General features: G+C 35.8%; 1 protein-coding gene across 6 annotated transcripts in view; it reads right to left on the bottom strand.

The window, feature by feature from the left end:
• The window catches only part of tmem131l (transmembrane 131 like), a 59827-nt gene that overhangs the window by 11999 nt on the left and 31098 nt on the right, over nucleotides 1-16730 (bottom strand). For 2 of the 6 annotated variants that reach the window (XM_079858297.1, XM_079858301.1), the window contains exons 5-20: nucleotides 16534-16657; nucleotides 16281-16397; nucleotides 13394-13498; nucleotides 10853-10930; nucleotides 9382-9532; nucleotides 7062-7117; nucleotides 6856-6961; nucleotides 6639-6741; nucleotides 5690-5834; nucleotides 5022-5192; nucleotides 4074-4143; nucleotides 3346-3466; nucleotides 3087-3156; nucleotides 2771-2880; nucleotides 2464-2533; nucleotides 2247-2362 (exon numbers count right to left, since the gene is read on the bottom strand). In XM_079858297.1, coding sequence (XP_079714423.1) covers nucleotides 2247-2362; nucleotides 2464-2533; nucleotides 2771-2880; nucleotides 3087-3156; nucleotides 3346-3466; nucleotides 4074-4143; nucleotides 5022-5192; nucleotides 5690-5834; nucleotides 6639-6741; nucleotides 6856-6961; nucleotides 7062-7117; nucleotides 9382-9532; nucleotides 10853-10930; nucleotides 13394-13498; nucleotides 16281-16397; nucleotides 16534-16657 — 1713 coding nt within the window. Of the gene's footprint in view, nucleotides 1-2246; nucleotides 2363-2463; nucleotides 2534-2770; nucleotides 2881-3086; nucleotides 3157-3345; nucleotides 3467-4073; nucleotides 4144-5021; nucleotides 5193-5689; nucleotides 5835-6638; nucleotides 6742-6855; nucleotides 6962-7061; nucleotides 7121-9381; nucleotides 9533-10852; nucleotides 10931-13393; nucleotides 13499-16280; nucleotides 16398-16533; nucleotides 16658-16730 lie in introns of all 6 variants that reach the window. The other 4 variants (XM_079858299.1, XM_079858296.1, XM_079858300.1 and 1 more) reach the window with 3 other exon arrangements.

Here is a 16730-nt window from a genome sequence, read left to right on the forward strand (position 1 = left end):
ATCATTTAACAAAGAATCGAAAAAATAAATAAATAAATAAAATGAGCGTCACAATGCACTTTTGGGTTTTCATAAACAATAATGTATATATGATGATGATGATGATGATACATTTTATTTATATTGCGCTTTTCTCCAACCCAAAGCGCTACACAAAACAATATACAGTCTATACAATATACAATAAACAGAAGTTAATGATAGTACACTTAAGAAACAATAAGCATTTTTAAAGAGATGGGTCTTTAGAGACTTCTTAAAACAGTCCAGTGTTGGGGAATTTTTAATCACAAGAGGAAGTTTATTCCACAACCGTGGATCTGTAACAGAGAAAGAACGACCAGCCATCGACTTCAATTTAAATGTGGGCTGCAGAAGAGTCGGAAGAGCGGAGAGAACGAATTGGAGTGTAAGGAGCAACTAGCTTAGAGATATGCCGGCGCTATCCCATGAATGGCTTTATATGTTAAAATCAAGATTTTAAAATCGATTCGTGCCAATACTGGAAGCCAATGGAGTTCATAAAGAACAGGGGAAATATGCTGCTGAACAGCTGTGTGTGTCAATACACGTGCGGCCGAGTTTTGAATATACTTTAATTTCTTAGTATATTTATCAGGGAGACCCGAGTAAAGTGCATTACAATAATCTAGTCTCGACGTGATAAATGCATGGATAAGCCTTTCCGCATCTGGCAGGGATAAAGGAGGTCGAATTCTGGCAATATTTTTGAGATGAAAAAATGCAGATTTTGAAACCATTTTGATATGGGCATCGAATGACAAATGTGAATCAAAGATAAATTCTGGCTGTCGTAGTTAATGTTATTATACTATATTTAATATGGTATAACAACATTAACCATGACAGCCAGAATTTAAAATTTTTGGTTGGGTGACTTAACATGTTGTCTACTAACATGAATACATGTTCAAATAAAGTTATAAGTTTAAAAAAAAGTTTTATAAAATGATAAACCTCACAGTGTAACCTTAAAAACATTTTTAAGAAAAGGGATGAGTCAAAATGATGAATGATAATAGGTATTTTATGTGAATAATTCTAGATACAGTACTTTTGTTTAGATTGTTTAGGATCACCAATTTTTTTTTAGAATCACCAATTTTTTTTATTTTTAGAATGCCCATAAGCTTATTTGATATCAACTGTACATAAAAAAATTCAGATTTTCACATTGGTTTGAACACAAATGGCAGACAGGCTGAAGGCTGCGTCCTCCAAAGGGTGCATTCGTCACTAATAAGGCTGCTTCATTAAAAGTAAACTGACGAGTCCAACTAGTCAAACGAGTCCGACAAAGTCATAAAGAAATTTCAATAATTTATGCTTCACTAGGAATGGTCACGCTCAGTCCTTTTTATAAACATGAATTCAAAATATAATATATATATATATATATATATATATATATATATATATATATATATATGTGTGTGTATATATATATATATTTATAATATATTTTTATATACGGCCGACAAATGCGACATCGGAAGGACGCAGCCTTCGAAACGAGACCGTAGGTGACGCTTATGGAACACAAGAAATAGAGATGTTTCCCTGGTAATGGCTGTACACAAACTCAAGCAGCGCTGGGATAACAAACACTACTTTACATAGAGGTAAATTGAAAAGAAAATGCCTTCGAAACTTTTCTAACAAATGTGACTGGTAAATGTGACCACGCTGCAGTAGGGCAGGGCAGGGCAGGGCTGAAAGCCATGGGAACGGAGTGAGGCCGGTGGAGCGAATGTTAATGAGCGACACACCAGTCTGGAGTCCCATGGAGGAGCTCCGGAAGGATAAACGGAGGAGTGATGAAAGGGGAAGATGAGAGAGAACCAGGCCTGGGACTTAATGTGGTTTTGGTTTAGTCTATGCGGCAGTCATCTGTGAAGGGAAGCATTTTAAGTTTTACATTGAACGTTAGCCAGTTCCCGCCGCCTCCTTCCCTGAGCCTTTAACTTTATTACGCACATATTAAGGCAAAGCATGATCTAAGTGCAAAATAAATGGATCATTCAGTCAAATCAAGTTTCTTCCCTGATTATTCCAAGATTTCGGAACAATTCCAGGTTCTTTTACGATCATGCAGTCCTGTACATAGCAACATACCAACAAAAATGCTAAACTTTTTTCCTTAATCCATTAAACAGATTTAAGATAAGTAAACCGATCAGTCATACAAATCCCTCAGTTACAACTCATTTAGGGCAGAGCAGTACCTGATCAGGAGCAGTGAGGTAACAGGCTTGTGTTCTGTGGGTTGGTACGCCACAGAAACCGTCCTCGACTCCCACGGCTGAAGCAGGAATCTAAGTATACTGCCTCGCTCACTTTCCTGTTGGCAAAAATATGAGTACACTATAACCAGATTTACCACAACAAGACACATTTACTATATGTACACTTAATAATGCTATATAAAGATCATGACCTCACCTTATGGTTTGTAGCCAACAGCAGAAACTCTGTTGTAGTGATATTCACTGACAGTGGGCTAATATTAAACCTAGAACATATACATTCATGATGTAATTTCTGGTCTCATTAACAGTGTTGTTATTGTTAACAAAACTTAAAACTATTAAATAGCGGTGTCGTTAATTGAAGTAAAACTAACTAAACTAGCTAAAACAGCACTGTTTATCACTCTGCTTATTAACCTTGTACATAAATACATAAATACCATTGTAACTAAGGTTTCTGACAGAACCAACTTTAGGCCAGAAGTGTTTATAATAAATACCATTTGGTCAGCATGTCGAGGGCTTCAAGCGGAACGGGGTATGAGGAGAGGGTTCGGATCTCCACAGAAATAACTGAACCCGTAGGGTTTTTCAGAGTGAAATTCTTCACCTGAAATAAAAAGTACAACAATCTTATGATCCAAATAAGTCTCATAAAATCACAAAAACATATTTCACACAATGCTAATAATTCCATGTGATGCATCAAAAGTTGATTGTCATTTGAAGATTCTTAAATATACTCATTTTGTGTTTCACAGAAAAAAAATGAAGGTAAAGTTCAGATCAAAAGATCATTATCAGTGATTTGCATACCTTGCTATCATTGACCGGTGTGGCCCCAAAGTCCAGGGGTGAAGAGTGGTCTGCAGGAAGCCTGGGCCACCTGAACAAAACACACACAAAAAACAGAAACAGAAATATTTACATCATAAAACAGTATGAGCATTTGCGGTAAATGCATACATGTTTAAATCGCAAACAAAATGTGTAGTTTAAATAGCATACAAAATGAATATACAATATTTGACTCCACAGGGTTGTGTCTATATTTGTGCACACACTGCATGTTTACCTGCAAGAGAGCTCTTTGCTACAGTGCCAACGACCACAGAGTGCAGAAGCCAGGCTGCTGTCCACTCTCCAGAGAGATGAGGAGGATTCTGGGTGAAGGGATTGCTGCCACTCCAAACGTCCTGCACAGGAGGACATTACATAGTTTTTGACTAAGCAACTCCATACACACAAGACATGTGCAAACTAGTACGCTACAATCATTTCAATCCATTTATAACAAGACAAGGTTACTACAAGTGACTTTACAGTAGTCTAGAACAGTCAGTGGTCCTCAACCAGCAAACTTCTAAGAGGGCCTCAAGACTTAAAAAAAATTACAAAAAAACAAGACAAAACAAGCATTAAAATAAGCTTAAATATTTCAAACTTAAATGTACCCCCTCAACTGTTTGTTTCCTTTGAAACTGTTCCCAGAGTCTTGGAAAACCTAGATATATGAAGTGGCCTAATTTTTAAATTCCATGGGCACTTTATAATGAGAAAACTTTTTCCTATTTATGTAATCTCTAAAATAGTTTATCGGGAAGAAATTGCGAGTAAAAAAATATTTAACAAAATCTTTATCCTTAATCCTTAACCAGTAAATCATGATCAGCTGGAAGAGTCACTGGGTAAAAAGCATGGGAACTTTGAGGAACATTCAGCTGCTAAAACTTGTGGAATCTTGAAATATTATTTTAGTTACTCAGAAAAATCCTCAAATGTGTCCAGTTGTGTTTGTCTCACCTGCTCGGGACATATAAAGAGGACAGAGCTGTTCACACTCCTCCGCAGTCTCAAACATAACATCTCCCTGCTGAGGAAAGAACGTGATCAATTCAGGCAAAAGGGAGCAAAGTTTGGCAAAAGAAATTTGACCCCAAGTAATATTATTTAGCATAAACATACATTCTCTTTTCAAAACCTGTCAACAGTTTTCTGTCAACACAACAAGAAACTTATCTCTCTGTTTGGAAGCAAATATATGCTTATATAAAGGGATAGTTCACCCAAAAATGAAATTTCTGTCATTAATTACTCATCCTCATGTCGTTTCAAACCGGTAAGACTTTTGTTTATCTTTGGAACAAAAATTTGGATCTTTTCGATGAAATCTGAGACCTTTCTATCCCTCCGTTGATAGCTACGCAATAGACACAAACACTTTATATGGTGAACAGATTGAATTTAGGATTTTATTTACATAAACAGAACAGCTGTGGTCAACAAAAGCTCAAGCATGTTTGCTTGACTAGCGAGAATCAATGAGGTTCGATCTCACGTTACGCAGCACCTTTGAGCTTCCGCAAGAACCAATGAGGTTTGTTCTCGCGTGTCAAGCAACTTCGGTTGAGCTTCTGTTTATGTTCGGTGATCAATGTTTATGTGTGAATAAAAGCTGAAATTAAATCTGTTCAACGTATAAACCAATCAAGAAAAATTATGAAAATTTGGGTTGGGTTAGTTTTACGATCTCACTTTATTAACTTTTTGAGGCATCAAGGTGGTAGTTGCGTAGCTGTCAACAGAGGGACAGAAAGCTCTCAGATTTCATCAAAAAGATCTTCATTTGTGTTCTGAAGACGAACGAAAGTCTTACGGGTTACGGGACATGAGGGTGAGTAATTAATGATAGAATTTTTGGGTGAACTATCACCTTAAATGTGTGTTCATGCTGATGTAGTCAAGCTTTACCTTTGAGGCAGAAGAATCTGTCTGGAGGTGAAGCTCCAGTGGGACCCCCACACTGGTTGTCAGGGTAATTGTGGTTCTGAGGTTGATGGGTAAAGATTTGCAGAGTAGCTGAAGAGACAGAAGCTTCTTGCTACCAGGGCTCACTTCCATGGACTTTGTAAAATTTACAACCTATAAGATGGGAAAATTTATACCATCATTAAACTGCAGTGTTAACTTTTTGACAAATATCCTATTTTTGTGAGTTTGATTTCTGTGTAATTCAAATTAATGTGTCTAATCTACCCTTTAATGTGTATTATAAGCGCTACATTGACTAGTTGATAATAGCTCTGCCACTAGTCGACATCTTTTTTTGACCAGTTTTGACGAGTCTTTTTTGACCAGTCTTGGATCACATGGTCAGTTGCACATGTTCTATACAAGGCGACAGCAGAAAAAAAAGCCACAGTCCACAAACAGTGTCCTACTATATGACATTAGCTTTGAATAATAACCCTAAAAAAAACAAATATATATGGATGTGAATATAAAGTTAACAGAGTCATTGACCCACCAACTTTTCAATCCCTCTATTTCCCAGCAGAATAAGCAGAACTTCCACAATATAGTCTCGAAGGCATGTGGTCACTACACATTTAAGTCTCTGGTGTTCAGGTGAGCATTACCTTAAAGATTTTATGCTGGGAAAGAAAGATGTTAGTGATTCTGAAGGTGAAGGGGAATGGGTTGGACAGCCAGAGCTCGACATGCTTTGTGCCCCTCTCCTTCTGTCTGACCTGAACTAAAGAACTCAGCTCAGAGTCCGACCATCTGAAACACACAGAGAGGAACAACTCTGTAACAAAAAGCATGAACACAGCATTAACTGTGTCACAGAGGTGAAGGAAGTACACTACCATTCAAAAGATTGGGGCCGGTATCCTTTTTTTATGTTTTTGAAAGTAGTTTCTTATGTTCTCCATAGCTATAAAATTAGTCAAGACAGTAATAATGTGAAATATTATGACAATTTATAATATTGTCATTTATTATGACTATTTATTTTAATATATTTTAAAATGTAAGTTATTCCTGTAAAGGCAAAGCTGAATTTTCAGCATCATTACTCCAGTCTTCAGTGTCACATTATCCTTCAGAAATCATTCTAATGTGCTGATTTGGTGTCAGGGTAACATTTATAGTTTATCAATGTTAAAAACAGTTGCTGCTTAATATTTTTGTAGAAACTGATAAAAAAATTTTTTTTTAGAAACAAACTAAATTTATTTGGAAAATAAATCTTTTGTAACATTATAAACATTATGGTCATTTTTTAAAATCAATTTAATGCATCCCAGAATAAATGTATTAATTTACTTTAAAAATAAAAAAAATAAAAACAACAACAACAAAAAATCCCCATGACCCAAAATGTTTGAACGGTAGTGTACATATGCAATTATTAATGTTATCATCATTAAAACTTTCAAAACAGTGCAGTGCTAGTTTTAGAATTTAAAAGAATTTTCATTCTTTGCCAAAATGTATTTAATTTTATTTAACTTCAGATAATGCTAATGATTAAAGCATTAATTTAATTTACAGTAAAATCGCTGCTAATATAGAAATCTTTACCTGTGTGTGCTTTCCAGCAGTGGATATAAATTCAGTGTTCTGTTTGCTAATATCTGCAGGCCAAACTGACTTTGACACCTTTTACTTTTAGCTGACAAAGAGCCTTAAAAAAGAAAATGAAAAGAGAACCAAATAAACATAGCTAACATAATAGCATGTCCATTGTGAACTATTTAGAATACACACGAGAAAGTTAGGCTGACAGTAAAGTACTGACGTCTACAGAAAAGTGAAGCCACTTGAGTGAAGTTAGAAGCTGAAGGCTGGAGAAGCAGTTCAGTGAGTTCTACGCTGCTGTCCGTCCTTGACAAGAGCTGGATCTCCTTAAAAAGACACAAGATGTTATGTTATAATTACATTATAAATGTTATCTGATTATATGCTAAATTAACCACAACAGAATGTTATTCTCACCACACATACCTTAACAAAGAGCTTTTTAACCCCTGAGTTCAACATGAACACTCCTATTCTGGGATCTGCTGTGGATTAAAAATATAGTTTTAAAATATACCTGTACACATACTTGGAAAAGAGAATGTACAGTGGCAAAGCCACAAGGTGGTGCTATGACACCAAGGAAAGTTATTTTTTGGGCGGTGGTGGCTAAGCAGCTGGAAAAAGAAGTTTCAAATCCAGTGCAACCCATGATCTAGGAAGTAATGGTTCACTTCTTTCCCATTAGCTGTGCTTAAATGACACACTTTTCCCCAGGTCATTTCGGGGTGGAATATTTCTTGACGATTATTTATTTATTCACTAAAATCAATCTCTAAATTATATGAATTTATTCATTCCTAAAGTTATCAAGGTGACCATGCATCAGATCCAAGGAGAATCTAAACAAAAATATTTCTATATTTAATCATGGGAAGTGAAATGGGGTTAATGCTCATATCTGACAGTTTATTGAAGAGTTCAAGTAGGTTAATGGTTTTGAAAGCAGAGATGAAATCTATGACAAGTATACAGGTGATATAATTTTTTCCCACATCTGTGGTATAAACGGAATAACTGACTCATAAGATCATTCAATTACTGAAAATGAATGCAGAAACATTGTGGCTACATTATCACCTCAGAGTGTGCAGTAATTTTCAATAATTCAATGGTATGTTACTATATACAACAGGGTGTAAACTAAAAAGCATATTTTCAGTGGCAAGTACAATAATGCATTAAAGTACATGCTATAAATTCAAAGGCATATACACTAGCACTCAAAAGTTTTGGGTCAGTAAGAGATTTTTTGGATGTTTTTGAAAGAAGTCTCTTATGCTCACCCAGGCTGCATATATTTGATAAAAAAATAAATAAAATAAAACCATTAATATTGTTTAATATTATTACAATTTAAACTTAGTTTTCTATTTTAATATATATTCAAATTAATTTATTACTGTAATGGCAAAGCTGATTTTTCAGCAGCCATTACTCCAGTCGTCAGTCACATTATCCTTTAGTAATCATACTGATTTGGTGCTAAAGAAAGATTTCTTGTCATTATCAATGTTGTGCTGCTTAATATTTTTTTTTGGAAACCATGATACATTTTTCTCCAGGATTTTTTAATGAACAGAAAGTTCAAAAGCACAGCATTTATTTGAAACAGAAATCATTTGTAACATTGTAAAAGTCTTTACTGTCACCTTTGATCAATTTAATGGATCTTTGCTGTACTGTATGCAAGTATAATTTTTTTTTTTTAATCATACTGACTTTTGAATGGTAGTGTACATTGTAATAAAAAAAAGTAAGCATTAATGGATCACCATACATTAATGCAACAAACATGGTGGCGTAATGCAAGACAACTGATCCTTGCAATCAAGGAATATGGTGTAATCAGGAAAAAAGGTTTAGATGTAAGTCGGACAACTACATTTATAATGTACATCACATAGAAGGTGAACTCCTATAAGAAAAAGCAGTTTAATTTTACACAGAGTGGGTTCCCCATCATGGGGGTGGCCATGTTGAGATCATATTTGGTCAACAATGCATGATCTTCTCACACTTTTGGACTGAATATTTCTCACACACTATAACATACGTGAGAAACGTACAGCTGTAGCTGACAGTAGTTGAATCATTTTATTGTCATTTTTTCAATGTCTGGCTGACCTTATTTTAAAGAGTCAGCCATAATGATTGAATTTGAAAAACAAATCTGAATTGGGTAGTGAGTAAACAAAACCTTAAAGGCCTATTCACTTTGGCATACAGTATATGTCTGCCTCAATTGTTGTTCGTTTACATTAAATCTTTTTAAATCTTACATTTTTATGATCACCTAGGGCCCCACAAACCCACAGGTGCGATTCAGCAGTCCAGACGAAAGAGTGTGAGTGGAAAAGCAGTAAAATCTTACAGACCTCACATGGGGAGCGTGAAAAGACAATGGACACAGTGGCCACACCACTAAATGCCCATGGACACCGTAAATGTGTTTGGACACAATCCAATAATTTCCATTTTATTGGCGTGTTTAGAATGAGAATCATAACAAAAGATAAAAAAATGCTGATAGGTGTAAACAATAAAGTCAAATCCCACTCGGAGAAATAAACAAAAGCCAAAAATAAAGCCAGGGAAACACTAACAAAAAGTGCACCTTTAAATATCACTAGGACGATTTGAGTCAAAAATCTGCAGACAACAAATATGGGTTTTGAATCCAAAAGTGCGAAATGGAAAATAAAACTAGAAATGATGGATAAAATAAAACTACAAATTGACATACAGACAGCATCTGGTGATGGGAGGACCAGGAGCACCACAATATTCTCCAGCACGTATGGCTTGAGTTTGTCCAGGTGGGTCGGCCTTTCCCCTCTTTCAGAAAGACTGATCTGAAGTGCAATTCTGCCCCCTTCAGATACTAAACACCAACCCTGTGAGGAAAGAGAGAGAAACGTAAAGGCTGTAGGCACATATTTCATCAACATGCTACAAATTACAACACAAATGACAGGAATGCAAAGCGTTCCAACTAAAGACCTGCCCTGTCTGAACATTCAATCACCAGATAACTTGTAAACAATGCAGCTAAAGCCGTCAAACTTACAATGGGAAACTCATGGTGATGTTGTTTCTGTGTACAATACGGTTATGATAAAAATAGTAAATAAAAAATACATTTATTCTGACCTTGACACAACAACAACAATGATGGAGGATGTCAGGATCGGACCTGAGCTTTTATTACATTCTGGATATTTCGTTGTTTTTATGCTACTAACAAAGGAGCTGGAAAGGTGATTTGCATTCGGTTCCTGATTCTTTCTCTGTTATTCACTGATGCTTAAGCCATCCACACTCTACCAAGATATTGGTATCAAATCGGTGAAACCGATTATCTTGATAGTTCTACAGTTTATCTCATCAGATTTTCCTGTTGTGTGAGGTGTGTTAAGAGTGACTGAATCTGCTCGGAAGAACGACGGAGGAACATGTTGAATATTTATGATCAGAAATCCTGTTGTTTGGGGGAACCCCTGAGGACAAACGCGCACACGCTCTGGAGATCATCACATGAAACGAAACAATAGCCAATCAGAAAGCGAGCTGAAGGAAGACACACCTCCAGCTCGCGCTGTAACATATAAAGTCCATGTTCACACTGTCTCCATGGCTTCATCGAAACATTTTTCTCCATTGCGCCATTTCTTCTTGTTGGTCGTTCGCCATGTTTGTTTACTTTAAAGTCACGTTTGATGCGAGAGATTTTGCGAGATTTCCCCCGTGTACACAGGCGGGACTCCGGTTGTTTGTTAATGGAATCTGCTAGTGTGTGATGTGCTATCCTGGTCACATTGCGGCACTCCACACACTAGAGGAGCAAAACGGTTAAATCGATGATTTCTTATCGTCATGTTTGTGGTCTCTCATATTTAAAAAATCTTTTAATGTGGCCCAGCCTTTAGTAAAACAGTCTGTTCGTGAGCTCAAAGTTTTATGCAACAGCAGCAGTACCTGAGCATGTGACCAAATGCATTAGAACACCTCTCCATAAAAAAAACTGTTGCATTGATGGCATTCAAATGCAGGCCTTAAAACAGTTCCTGAAACTGGGATTACTTCACACATTAACAGTGTAGAGTCAAGAACTAAGCTTTATACTAAGCTGAAAGATCAAGTTAAAATCACACAATGACCTTATCTCAATAAGAGTTACAGAATATTCCAATGGTTAGTAAATGTAATATTCATACCTGGGGCTGATTGTAGAACGGTTTTGGTAAACTGCAGTCAAGCAGCAGACCTAAAATTGTTATATTAGAAGCATCTTCCTGCAGGAGCAAAAGAAAAAGAACTTTCAAATTCATCAGCTCAGAAGGGCCTTTTAGGGTAAATTAAATCATCTAAAAAAATATATGTAATTTACATTATTTACAACACTTTCATCTGTAGCAACTTACAATACATTACAAAACACAAGCATAACTCCATTGTTACACAATACACAATTTATGTGTGGCAGTTTCAATAGTGAACAAAGAAAGTGTCTTAAGTGTACATTATTCTAAATAAGGTAGTGAATGTATCTTCAGGGGCCATTGCAGCTTTATTGTTCATTCTTCTTGTGCTCTCCACTGAAGATGTTAACTTTCACTTCCTCCACCTCTACAAGCAACATGAATAATTCTATACATTCAAGACCATCAGTCAATGAGACGGGCCCCTTTAAGAGACAGGTAGACATCTCAGCCTACCACTGAATAGTGGTAGTGAAAATACATTCTAAAGCTAGTGGCTTTCCAAGTGACTTTTCAACCGATTTTCAGTATTATTTAAATTTGAGGGATTTGAATGTAGGAGGTGTATGTGACCGCATCTGTGAACATTATCAAACCCATAACCTTTGTGAAAAAAAAAATTGAAATGCTGTTATTTAATCACCATCATACCATACCAAACCAGTATGACCATCACAAAAGAAGATGCAGAATGTTCACACTGTTCTTTTTTCTTTCATTAAAGTAGATGGTGACTAGGGGCTAGTCAAGCTCCAAATATGACAACAAAGCTCTAATAAAGCAACATAAAAGTAGTTAACTACATATTATTTGTGTGCCATATTCTTCTGAAGTCTTCTGAAGGCTGAAATATAAGTCTTTATTAGCTGAAAATCTGATTTGTGCAGTTGTATAAGGCTGAGATCATTTTCATTGCTTTTTCATTGCTGTGGGTTTTGTCCTTTTTATATATAATATATATATATATATTATATCAGCCTCCATTCACCATTACTTTTAATGTATGGAAATGAACTTCTTTTGTGTCACAAGGAAGAAAGAAATTCATACGAGTTCAGACAGACATGAGAGTAAATAAATGATGACACAGCAAACTATATTTTAACACCAAGTAGCTTGAGGGGGCTTATCCCTGTAAAAAGTTCATGCACATTTTACAAACACTACAGCAAGACACTGATTGTCCATGGTGAAAAGTCATTGCACTGCAATATGACAGCGAAATGTCAGAGGAACCGGTTTAATTGAGCACCATTCTTCCAGGAGTGTCAATTTTTCAGCAGCTGTCGATTGGTGAAACATCCCCTACTGTTATCAAGTTGTTTTGAGTTGGTAAATTCAACACATACTAGAGTATCTTGAAATGTCAGCTGAAAGCACTTTGTTCAATTACAAGTGAACAGCAGGTTTACATCATCTCTCCTCAAGAATGTATCTGTTGGCAATAACTTTTAGCTAATCAGGTCGAACCAACGGCTTGAGTCGCACTACACATGATCACATTAAGCCTGAAATTAGTCGAGAGAAGTGTGTGGATACAGGTTTTGTTCCCGATATCAAGAGTTTCAAGGCAAGGATGGAAGTTATTTTGTCCCACCAGACCAGTCAGCTGGATCTCAAGTGGAATAGCCACTTATATTCAGTATGAGACACTGCAGTGGTTTTCATCCAAACATAGAGCTCAATTTAAATGTGACCGCTACAACAGAAGCAAGTCTATATTTAAACTTGTTTATGAGAGCTAAGATGCAGCAGAACACCTATATGAGATAAAACAGACTACATCATCTACCTCTGTCAAATATCAACACTGAGAAGAAACATACAGTGGTCTTGTGATGCAGGTTTGATAGTGATTTATTAAAGCGTCTAACATAAATCAACCATGATTTATTTTAGACTCCTGAGCATGAGTTAGTTCTGGGACAAGTTTAGTCAGTTCTGGGGTAAATGTATCTTTTGTTGTATAAAAGATGTGTAAAGTATTATATTTAAAAAAAAAAAACATTAAATGTATTTAATAAAAATAATACTAATTACTAATTGTCCCAAAAAGACTTCTTAACTTGAGCACTGCATGTTTAGAATGCCATGCACGAGATTCTGCAAAAGACGTGAATGCAAAGGTCAAACACGAATGTTTACAGACAAAAAGAATGGAAAAGAAGCACAGTGGAATGCAAACATGTGTTCTGTGTGAACGGCCCCTAATGCAGTCATTTTTTCTTTCTGTGCTGGCCATAAGAAAAACATCAACACAGGAGAGACTTTAGTCATGTGGGTATGCCTGGGTTTCCATGTACATAAGATGACCTGAATGTGTGTGTGTGTGTGTGTGTGTGTGTTAATGGCTATGACAGTAATAGGAGACAGAAGCACTCAGCTGTCGCTAGACCTCATGTGTCATCCAGCACAAAGGATAGTAAAAAGAAAAAAACATCTGTGCGTGCAAGCTCACAATAAAACAAACAGTATACTTGCATACATGATGCTTACCTGAGTTTGTGTTAGATTAATGCTTTGTATGTGGGGAAATATCAGAATGCTATCTTTTCTTTGGACGTCCTTGACTGATCCCCCATGGACGCCAACCCCAAAAACCTAGGAGAGAGAGAAAGAAACAGCATATACATGATATAAGAATAGTGTCATAAATAATTAAATAATTAGATAAATTAAATAGAGTGTTCCTAAACAGTAAAAAAAAAAGAAAAAAAAAACTACTTTTAATTAAAAGTTTTATGCTTAAATGATTGAAATGAGTTTTGTAGACAAATTTAAAATGAGTTAAAGGTTTATATATGAGTTTATGGTATATATATATATATATATATATATATATATATATATATATATATATATTTTTTTTTTTTTTTTTTTTACTTATATATATTTTATTATATTATATATATATTTAAAAACATTTTTTTTTAACCTGTATTTGGTTTGCTTTGTTCCAAAAAAATAGGAACTACATTGCTATAATGTTGCTTTTTCTTCTTGGTTCAACATTTCAAAACAGACCAAAATTTGTTAAAGAAATAATTTACCCAAAAATGAAAATTTCCTGATTATTAACTCCGATTATCCAAGCTCAGCCTAAGAAAACCAAAACCATCCAAGCTCAGCCTTAAGGTTTTGGAGAAAAACCTTGCAGGATTTTTTCCCATCTAATGCAAATGAATGGTGCCCAACAAAGACCATTTTAGAAGGTCCAAAATCCATATTTAGGCAGCATCAAAGGGTTCCAAGGGTCTTTTCTAGCAAAACAATCAGTCATTTTCAGAAAAAGAACTAAAAAAAGTTTACAAATGCTCCAGCTATGCTATGGCGCGTTTATGACCTCTCACGTGATGCAAGCACATCTGCAAGCTCACGCATGCAAGAATCCTTTACAGTGGAGGAGTGCGGTCCAAAACAATGGTGATTGCTGTATATTGGTATTTTGTTTTTTGTTTAAAATGATCCGTTCGTGTATCCTGGATGTAAACTCCCTCTTGTAAACAATGGGGCATTTCTTGCCCCCTACATCACGCGTGACCTTCTTGTGAACGCGCTTCACAGAGCTGGACCCAGGCAAGCATTTGTTGTTAAGTACAGTATTTTTTTTCTTAAAATGACTGACCGTTTTGCTAGTAGACAATTGTTTGACGGCTGGGGTCTTGTGGAGCCCTTTGAAGCTGCCTAATTATGGATTTTGGACCATCAAAAATGATCTACGTTGGGCACCATTCACTAGCATTAGATGAGAAATTCCTGGAATATTTTCCTCCAAAAACTGAATTTCCTTCAACTGAGGAAAGAAAGTCATATACATCTTGGATAACCTTGGGTTGAGTAAATAATCAGGAAATTGTCTTTTTGGGGAAGAACTATTTAATAATTATATAAGAACTATGGGATTGCATTCTCACTAAAGTCTAACCATTCCAGAGTTTTGATTCAGGATGGATGGCGTGCTCAACTCCTTTTAAGTTTGATTTGGGTGCTCTTCGGTCCAAGGTAGAACATCTAAGGTGCAGTGTGGAGAAAAAATCTCTAGTAGCCGAGGCACTCCTTAATTAAAATGTCTTTATTGAAAAAATGACATGTCCTAACTGGACGACTTTAAAATGCCCACGCGTAGCGGCATGGGGCCTTCTTCAGGGCATAATGAAGCAGATAGAAAACAGGTCTTATAATGACAAAGACACACAAGTAGAAGCAAACACACAGGTGCTAACAATCAATGTTGAAGAGCTGCAGGTAATTGCTAGGACACGCCTCTCACATGGCTCTCCAGAGTTTGCTTGAAATTGTAGTGTTATGATGCAGATCGATTCCCAATCAAATCAACTAGATGTGAAAACACCCTACAATAATACTACAAAAGATTTCTATTTTAAAATGCTGTTCTTTTGAACTTTCTACTCAAAGAACCCTAAAAAATATATATCACTGTTTCTACAAAAATATTAAAAAGACTGGAGTAATGGCAGTTAAATATTCAGTTTTGCCATCACTGGAATAAATTACATTTTAAAATATATAGAAAATAGGAAACCTTTATTTTAATTTTTTTTTTTTTTTTTTTTGCTGTACTTTTGATTAAATAAATTCAGCCTTAATGAGCATAAGAGACTTATTTCAAAACCATTTCAAAAATCCTAAACTTTTGAACGGTAGTATAATAAAGATTTAGTAGGTGTTTCCAAACTTTTGACTAGTAGTGTAAGCAGCATTTCAATAGAATTTTGTTCATATAAAGATCACCAGAAATGTATTCATAATGAAAACATGACTACAGAAGACAGTTGCAATGCACGTTACATGACCTGAATACTATTGTATATGCCAGTGCAGATTGCTTTGTGATTATGGTGAATTTGTTTGATGACAGTCATACAGCATAACACTATTCTGGTTATTTCAAAGGAATCTGTACCATCAAGCTTGTTGCTTATGTATATAACACATAACTGCCCTACATTTCCAGAATGATACAGTGTGACCTTGATTCAGTTAAATTTGACAAACATATCTTAAACATTTGAAAGAATATGTTAAGAGTAAGGCAGACAAAAAAGATAACTGCACGCAAATTGTCCCAGGTGCAGCTTTGGTCTGTCATGTGATTTTCACCCAAAATGATAGGCTGAAATGTGCACTTTGGTTGAGGGAGTAAAAAAAAAAAAAATTCTTAAGTGATCAGTGATCTGTGGGAATACCATTTACAACTGTCATTTTATGCAAACGGCTAAATTTGAACTGCTGCCAAGCAAAATAAATCTATTTAAAATATGAATATCTCCCATATGTGCGCCTTAGTAAAATGTGATGTGTATATGAAACCTCTAAAAAGTGCGTAAAAGTGACCGTGTAATGCTAGTTCTATACAACTTGCCTGGTATGATATCACCCCATGGGTTGATGTGTTAATAAATAAAGAGATTTCTTCATTGCCCTCCACTGTGGGGAGGAAAATTATTTTAAAAAGCGCGCTCCCTCCGGGTGGAATTACCTGTAACACAAAAGAAAATACAATCTACAAGAAACTGAATAACAAGAAACACTGGATTACATTCATATGGGACAATTTATGTAGAGGAAGAGGGAGAGGGAGAGCAGAGCAAATGTGAAATGGAGTGCATACTTACCCTTCTGTGGAAGGAAGGCATGTGAAAATGTCTGCTGGATGTAAACACAGAGAGCAGAGAGACTGGGAGCTCTGGGCTGGGATTTCGGATATTTACGGTTTCAGCTCTTGGCAGCCCCACCGGCCTGCAGAATGACAGATCCACATGTTAAAGAGCCAAATACTGCATTATAGACTCCCAAATCACATTCATGTCAC

This window comes from Squalius cephalus (genome assembly GCF_949319135.1).
Source record: "Squalius cephalus genome assembly, chromosome: 2".
NCBI lineage: Eukaryota > Metazoa > Chordata > Actinopteri > Cypriniformes > Leuciscidae > Squalius > Squalius cephalus.